This window comes from Ipomoea triloba, chromosome 1 (genome assembly GCF_003576645.1).
Source record: "Ipomoea triloba cultivar NCNSP0323 chromosome 1, ASM357664v1".
NCBI classification, from domain to species: Eukaryota; Viridiplantae; Streptophyta; class Magnoliopsida; order Solanales; family Convolvulaceae; genus Ipomoea; species Ipomoea triloba.
This window is the reverse complement of record NC_044916.1, coordinates 33,324,235-33,333,107: the sequence shown is the minus strand read 5'-3', so window position 1 is coordinate 33,333,107 and position 8,873 is coordinate 33,324,235. Positions and strand designations below refer to the sequence as shown.

The 8,873-nt window shown below is 34.5% G+C and overlaps 1 protein-coding gene across 1 annotated transcript in view; it reads right to left on the bottom strand.

Annotated features, from left to right (window-relative positions):
* LOC116018592 overlaps positions 1–6,840 on the bottom strand; it is a 20,425-nt gene extending 13,585 nt beyond the window's left edge. The window contains exons 1-9 of the mRNA XM_031258633.1: positions 6,624–6,840; positions 6,254–6,496; positions 4,840–4,899; positions 4,657–4,749; positions 4,194–4,422; positions 3,097–3,203; positions 2,708–2,770; positions 1,916–2,016; positions 887–981 (exon numbers count right to left, since the gene is read on the bottom strand). Of these exons, the coding sequence (XP_031114493.1) occupies positions 887–981; positions 1,916–2,016; positions 2,708–2,770; positions 3,097–3,203; positions 4,194–4,422; positions 4,657–4,749; positions 4,840–4,899; positions 6,254–6,496; positions 6,624–6,629 (997 nt within the window). The 5' untranslated portion in view covers positions 6,630–6,840. The remainder of the gene's footprint in view (positions 1–886; positions 982–1,915; positions 2,017–2,707; positions 2,771–3,096; positions 3,204–4,193; positions 4,423–4,656; positions 4,750–4,839; positions 4,900–6,253; positions 6,497–6,623) is intronic.
* Between the last annotated feature and the right edge of the window lie 2,033 nt (positions 6,841–8,873).

Sequence of the window (8,873 nt, the reverse complement as noted above, 5' to 3'; positions counted from 1 at the left end):
CCCCCCCCCCCCCCCCCCCCTCCACACACACACACAAAACCAACTCTTAAACACTCTTCTCTTCCATCATGTCTTCATTACCCTCACCACAACTACTTGTCTTGATCAACCAAACATCCACACATCTGCCCAGAGGGCAGAGAGCCATCCATTGTCACCACCAACATCATCAAATCTGATCAAGAAACACATACCAAATGGCCTAAGCGTATGATTCTTGAGATTTTCATTCTAAAGCCCAACAAATAGGTTCATTGACCCAACACAAAAAGGACATAAAGGTCTTACATCTAGGTTCAGGTTCAGGTTCATGTCCTACACTCCTACTCTAGATTCAAGAAGATGGTTTCCTTGGGTTCGGAGGAGGAAGAAGCAGGGGAGGTAGTATGCAGAAATCAGAAGCCATACTGATTGCTGGAAGAGCAGCTCAACTGGAGCAAACCATCTCTCCATCTATATATGCATATATACATACATATGTGCATGTCTGTGTATACACAGTGAGTTATTTTCAGCCCAAAAGTATGTCAAATTATGAAAATCTACCTTTTTAAAGTTCATGGACTAATGAAAACACTATTTTAAAGTTCAAGGGGTGTGTAATATTCAATCCTATATGTTTACATATATCTGCAAGGTCACAAGCACATACTCATGCATGTTTATGTTTTCACAAGCTAGGTGTCAATATGTGCACTCTGTCACATTGATACTTTTTACATGTTTAAGAACAAGTATATCAATATGTGCACTCTATCAGGATTGATACTTTATGCATGTTTAAGAACAAAGTATATAGTATGAGAGGGGAATGACAAATGTGAATAGTTACCATGAACTAAAAAGGATATCAAAATCCCTAAGAACATCAATTTTAACAAATTACCTAATGCCATAGCAACTGCATAAGGATCCATCATTGCTAAGTCGGAGAGAATCTCTAAAGAATGCCTTACAGCAACTGGATCAGCAAATGAGACTCTGCCATGGCATATAAAAAAACATGAAAAGTATATTTTTAAGAAGTAATGAAGGTAAAGCATAGTATATGTATTTACCTAATCTAATATTTGAAGAAATCAACCTCTTAAGTGCTACTAGGTAGCAAGTGGCTGAAAGTACTCTCTTAAAGTCTAATGTTAGGAAAAATACTGCCACCGCTACTGCTAAGTGCCAAGTAATAGACACTCCTATTGCAACTTTGTAAAAAATATGAAATAAAAAATAAAAACAAACAAACCCAATCGACTTCCCTAGAAGTGTTGAGAAAGAACCTATGCTATTGCACAATCTAAACAATCTTTGAGTAATATTAACCCAATCGACTTTACTCGGTAAAAGAAAACATAGATTGAGAACTCCATGTGCATTTCCATAAAACTCACCACCTGAGTGTTTGAAAGATCGTATAACCTTTTCCACCACCATCAATTTATAAAAATTTAAAATTTAAAAAAATAATAATAATAAATAAATAAAAGCAGAAAAAACTCTGAAGACTTACAAAATGAGTTATCTTGAGAGAGCTTGAATCTGGAGTATTAGAAAATCTTGAAAATGAAGCTATAGGTAAAATCGGATGCTCTTGTTGAATTTACAAATTAATTATCCTAGACTTGACAGGGAGCTTATATTTTCTATAACTGAATAACGATGCACACATATTTGCACATAGAACACATCTGTTATCAAGCTGAAACATGATAGAACACAGCAATAACAATGGTGCAGTAATCATTAATGATTAGCAGTAATGAAATCTGTAACTATCCAAACAATACATGTCACAGAGAATCAGAGATACAGATTAGAAGCCTGCAAATTACATTGTGAACAAGTAAAGGAAAAGATTACACAAATAAGCCATAAATGAACATAAAAACCTTCATATGGTGCAAAAAGATTAGGAACAAACCCTTGCACAGCACGATGGAGAAATGCAGGATTTCCTGGATCAAGAGGAAGCCTTCTCAAAGCACTTAATGCAGCATATTGCAAGTTACTCCGAATTATAGACTGAAAAAAAAAAAATAATAATAATAATAATAACAACAACAACAACAAAGGAGATGAGAGAGGAAATTTTTTTTTTTAGAGCTTGCAACCAGAATGCAGGAACTGAATATCATACTATTATGCAGTTATTGTGGCTATCATAATTCTGGTGTCTGAACTATTTCAACATGAACCCTAAACAAGAAGTAGCCATAGTGCTTGAAAACATTTTTATGATTTCATTACATCAATGGTATTTGACTATTTGTCATATACATCAAACATATTTGATAACCATTCCTTCACATTTATTATAGTCTAATTATTTCAACAAATGGCACACAGAGTATGGCAGTCATCTCATTTTTATTCCACTTTTGCTCCATAGCATCTACTCTTTTCAAACAATTCTCATACTCAGGATAGAATACAAAACTACAAGTTAAACTTCAAAACTATTGACCATGGTAAAGGCAAAATATCAATTACAGTACTGAGGGATAAGGTAACTGTCTCATTCTGTAGATATTTAAGTTAAAAATGACCAACCTTTTCTTAGAATTGTTAACAGATGGCATGCACTAGTTTTCATAAATATTTTGTGTGTGTGTGTGTGTGTGTGTATGTATGTGTGTGTGTGAGAGAGAGAGAGAGAGAGAGAGAGAGAGAGAGAGAGTCCAATATAAGAGGTTCATAACATTTGGCAGATTACCTCTTTATCCCCTCCTTTAGCACCAAAAATTCCCTTTTTGCGTTTGTGTGGTGTATCAGCAACCTGAGAGTGCAAACCACTTCTTTAATACGTGGAAAATAATTGACCCACACATACTAGTGTGCAATTACATCACAAAATTAACTGAATTTTACATTGAGAATTTTGAACAACTGAAGTAAAAGAAAAAGTCTATTTGTTGCCACCCAAAAAAAATAATTGAATACAAATAATACATAAACAGTTCAAAAGGCAACAAACCTTGTGTACTCAAGGAAGTAGGTGTCAAAAAACTTTAAAAAACAAGCAGACCCATCATGTGTCGAGATCCTGATGTAAAGCATTCACCTACTAGCATAAATGCAATATTATTCTGTATAGGGACAAACCTTGTCTAAGATGCTGAAGACAATTTCATACAACTTTGATAAGATCTCCGAGCTGCTAGAAGGTGCATAAGTAAGAGCCTTTAGAGCTTGAAGTCGTCGTGCATGAACTTCAAAGAGGAAAAGACAGCAAATCATCATCAGCATTTTACTTTAAATAAAAAGCCACAAATTCCCTTTGTGAGAAAAGAGAATGTTGAAATAACAGAAACATTACAAGAAAAGTCAATCACAGGTAAGAATTTTGTTGAATCACCAGAATGGGGGATGTAACCCAAGTACACATAGTCAATCAAAGTACTTATTGAAAACCATACACAGCATCATAGAAAACCAGATAGATATGGATTTCCACATCTATCATGAACACCTAGCCTGAGAAGATCCAGGAAGTGATTCAAAAATCTTAGGAAGTCTATGTTGATTATGCAAACAAAAATTACTAGATAGAATTATAGAAACCAAAACTTTCAATCTGCACTAATAACTTTATCGTGTTACTACGGTGGTGCTAGTAACAGCTTCTTTAACACAGTTTTCTAAATGAAAAAAATTATCTCAAATCTTCATCAGTTGGTCAATTAGGATTGAATTTCTTAAGAACTTAACTATACCGTGTTGAAGATATGAGAAAGAACACATCAATTGAAAAGCTCAATAACAAGAGTTCTGTATCCAGTTGCCAGGAAGGAAAAGGACAGGTAAAAAAGCTTAATGGATAAACAAATGATTAATTAAAAAGTGCAAAACTGGATATCTAGCTTATTAATTATAGTTGGTGACAACTATAAACTCCTGCCTCTTAAAATGAAGTCCAAGTAGGATACTGCATATCCAGCAGATCCAGAACCGATCCTTTATAACCATGCACAAACAAATGAAGAGTCATATCAAAAGAAGGTTATTTGGACATAGATCTGAGTATCTAACATGCCAGAAAGCACGTGATCATGGAACTTTATTCTCATTTGTTCATCTGTCACTAATAATTTCTCAAAGAAGCATGTGCAGACAAAAAGAAAGTCAAGAAACATAGAATTGAAGCAGAAAAAGATAAGTCATAGAATTGAAGCAGAAAAAGATAAGTCAAGACACTTTACACTCAACATCTTCATTCAAGGCCTCTGAGGTTAGCCTGTCTACAATTCTTGGCACAACATCAGCTCTTGTTACCCCTCCAACAACATCAATGTCAGCCAAGGCATCCCAATTTGGGGTAGGTATCCCACCACCAGGACTCAGACCTTGTGAACCACCATCTGAAAGAATTCTGGCAAGGTAATAATAAACATATCGTAGAACTGTCCGATCCTCACACTGCTGACCAAGCTACAGATTTCAAAGATAAAAGAAAGTGTCAATCAAGCAAAATTTTATCACAAGAATTTTCAAAGATTATTCTGTCAAAGTCTATATTGTGGTAGTAATGTAGTATGTCCCAATGTATGAAATAAATTATCAAAAATAATTCCACAAAGCTCCTATGCTATCCATTTCTCATCTTTTTTAATTGTTCCACGGACAAGTCAATCAATATTGGCAAAAAGGCCACAAGAATCATACCATAAGAAGAGATGGTGCTATTGATGGGTCCACAGAATTGTACACGGCAAGCTTTGGGAAGACATGCTGAACTAACTGCCGCTGGGAGCTTTTCTAAAAACAATTGCAGAGCAACGAAAGACTTGAATATAGCAAATCAAATTACAGAGAGCATGGAAGAGAATGTGGTGAAAGCCAAAGTACTTGATCAGATGTGGCTGCTAGCTCATGGATGCTCCTTGCAAGTTGTGCATATGAAACTGCCTGATAGATGGGAGGTAGAAACAAATGACATCAGTAAACTGCAAGCAGCAACTTAAAGATGCACAATACAATTTTACTGGCTGGATTATATGCATTAACTTTTACCATGCTCTGTATTAAAAGCACAGTAGATTTACCATGCTCTGTATTAAAAGCACATTTTGATGATTTACTTACAACTACCTGCTTATAAAAGTGATGGTTAAAAGAACATTGAAAAACTGAAGTCCTAATATTATCAATTAATTTTCATGGTTCTAAAGAGAAATTATCAAAATACCAAATACTACTACTGCTAATAATAATAACAATAATAATAATAGAATGTAAACATAATTTGTTTTAAGTTGATACTAAAATTGGAAATGTCGCAGTTCCCTTTTAATTTACACTCCACTCCATGATAAAAATACATAAGGTGAATGGCAGAGCATTAGTGGAGACATTCCATGATATAAAAAGAAAATATAAAAAGTGAATAGCATAATCCTAGGGTAGAGAAAGAAAGGGATTAAACTATTTTCTTTTTTTGTGAATAGTTGACGTGTTGCATAGCAGGTAGGTACTTTAGTCTGTTAGTAATTGTTAGCCCTCTTGCATCAAACAATAGACTTTCAGGTAGGCAAAAACTCAATGATTCAAAGACAAATCTTAAAAATTAGTTCTTAATTATAGACAATTACTATTTACTAAGGAAGAATGTCAAATTAAAGGTAAATGGTTTTGAACTTTAGGATGGACTGATAGAAAGTTTAGCTCATTGTGTCAATCATATAGAACTCTGAGTAAGCATGAGGGAGGCCCTAAGTTGGTTAAAAGGGAAGCAGTTTGGTCGAATACAGGTTGAAACAGATGCAAAAATTGTGGTTGAGGGCTTAAAAACTGATGTTAATTTTTCCTCTTTTGATCTTATTATTAAAGACATTAAAGAAATAACTAAGTCTTTTGTTAATGTTAGCTTTTTATTCGCCAAACAATCTGCGAATATGGCAGCTCATCTTCTTGCTAGAGATGTCATTTCTAGGCCAGGTTGTTTCGAGTGGAATTCCATTCAATTCCCTTCTTTGCTTTATGTAATGGTGGCTGATAATGCCTAGTGTTTCAATGAATATTTTCTTCAAAAAAAAAAAAACGAATTACCATTTATGTATCCATTTCAATTTCAATACTTGAGCCAGTGTACAACTGTTGACTGCATTGGAAGATTTTAATTCTGATCCATTTGCAAAGGCCTCACTTGATAATATAATTACAATTCTACATATATGTGTGTGAGAGATAGTTGAATTCATTCTACATCACTAAAAAAACATGTTAGTTTCTTTTTTTTCATTGAGAAAGGAAGTAGAAGTACCTTCTTCTTTTGCCTCTGAGGCATGCGGACCGGGTTGAGAGCAGCCTTAGCAGCGGAGATAGTATCGCTTTGGATCTGCATCAGCATCCCTTTCTTCTTCCGATCCGTGGACGCTGTAGCCGCAGCCGCCGTCTGATGTGGTAAAGTAGCGGCGGGAGCTGCGGAAGCCGTCGACTTCGATGAAGACTGGGTCGACGACGGGTCCGACGTGATCAGATCCATCAATGTAGTCCCCGATGACTCCTAACACGAGAAAACAAAACAAAAATAAGTATATATTCGTAATTTGGCAGGAAAATTAGAGATTCGGCTATGAATTATTTGGAGAGAGATCCCGAGAACTGCATAGTAGTAAGACTGTAAGAGTTACCGCCATGAGTGGAGGCTTGATCAGTTAAGGCTTGTGTGAGCGAAGCTGGCGGATGACGTCTATGTTAAGAGCGCTTCTCTAAAATCTTCTTCTTCTTCTTTGCCTTAGCCGGAGCTCGGCGAGAGAGCGATGGTATGACGGTATTGGCTGTCGCCTCTGGTGTGATAAACGGGTCGGGTTTTAATTAACTGACGGACGTTTAGCTCGTTAGGATTTGTTCTTCTGAAATGCTGTTTTTAGTAGGTTGTATAAATTTCAGAGTGTCTTTTGTTCCAACATGAGAATTATAATTGAAATGGAATTAAACAATGCCTATGCCCTTCATTTTTATTTTTTGTGTCTAATTTCATAAACCAGACACATCCTTACTTGGTATTTAGGGTGTGTTTGAAAATTAAAAAAATGATTTCTGGAAGAGCTCAGGTGCGAGGGAGGTTTCCCGTGCGGTTGTGCGACTACGCACCTTAAACATTACAATGGCGCACCTTAAGTATACAAATCACGCACCTTAAGCACACAAACAAAGCATCTTAAAAACACAAAACACGCACACCTAAAACTTTAGGTCGACGCACCTTAAGAACACAAATCATGCACCTAAGATTTTAAAATGACGCACCTTAAGTTTTAACAACTCACGCACCGTAACAATGAAAACTGCGTACCTTAAGCTTTAGGTTCACTTACCTTAAGTTTCAACACTAAAACTTTAGGTGCGTGATTTTTGTGCTTAAGGTGCGTGATTTTGAGCTTAAGGTGTGCTTAGTTGTTAAAACTTAAGTGTGTTGGTCTAAAGCTTTAGATGCGTGGTTTTCTTTCTTAATGTGCGTGATTTTCCTTATCAAGGTGCGTGGTTTGTGTACTTAAGATGTGTCAGTTGTTAAAACTTAAGGTGCATCGACCTAAGGCTTTAAGTACGTGATTTTCCTTTTTAAGATGCATTATTTCCATTCTTAAGGTGCGTTGTTTTCCTTCTTAGTTCTTAACACAAACAATATTCTTTATAATATTTTATATGCAAAGCCATATTTATGTGAATTCAGCTTAAGGTGCGTAAATTATAAACTCAAGGTCCATTAGTTTAAATTTATTTAAAACAAAAACAAACAAAAAAAAAAGAATAGATCATCGCACAACCGCACGGGAACCTTTTCCCGCACCTAAACCCTTCTATATATATATGTATATATATATATATATATATATATATATATATATATATATATGAAAGAAAAAGTCAACAAGTATCTTTAGTATAGTTTGTTTAAATAGTGTTAGGTTGACATAAAAGTTAAGAGTTTGACTCATGTAGTAATAAATATTATTTTTGAACAATAATTCAAACCCCAAATATATATTTAAACAAATTCGGGGATAGGGTGGTGGGTTATATGAGTTGGCCCATGGATTACACAAGCTAACTCGTATAACTTGTCACCCAATTGGTTAGACGGGTCGTGCCTGAAATGAACTAATTTAAGAAACCTCTAATCTAGCTCGTATGAAAACGGACTAAACGGGCACAACCCATCATGTTGGGCCAGTTTTGGCACCTTTAATTATTAAAAAAGAAATTAAAATTTAAATATTTAAGAGGTAAATAGACTACATGCGTTGGGCTAATATGGGTCAAGCCAATAATAACTAGGAAAATATTATATGTATTTTTATTTTTTACTTTCACACACAAAATCTTGATGCAGACATTTGTATTAGGACCCACATAAAAAAAAAGTAGCTTATCAGTGTCTGTCACATTATAATTTTTTATTTTTTTTTTGAAAATATAAAGGTTAAGAAGTAAAATTTAAGAGTACATGTATTATAATTCTAATAACTATAGTCGAACTGGCATTAGTTGTTTTTTTAATATATTTATAATTCTTTACAAGGTAATATATGTTATATGTACTTTTTTAAATATTTTTGGTTCAAAGAATCTAAGCCTCCACCATAAGGTTTGAACCTACGACCACTCATTTAAAATTATAATCGGGACATTATCATACTACAGAGTCATTAGTTATTTTAGCATAATCAGAAATAGTTAAGTGTATTAAATACCAAAACTATCATTGTGTGGGTAGAAAGTTAGACGATATAGGTAAGCATTTAATTTGTGTAAATCACAACTTTTAAATCCATAACTTGTTTAGTTTATACTACAAAATAATTAAGGGAGTGAAATTTCTATCCACTTGACATCAATAGTTAATGACTAACGATTTGCATTAACATAATTATTCAATA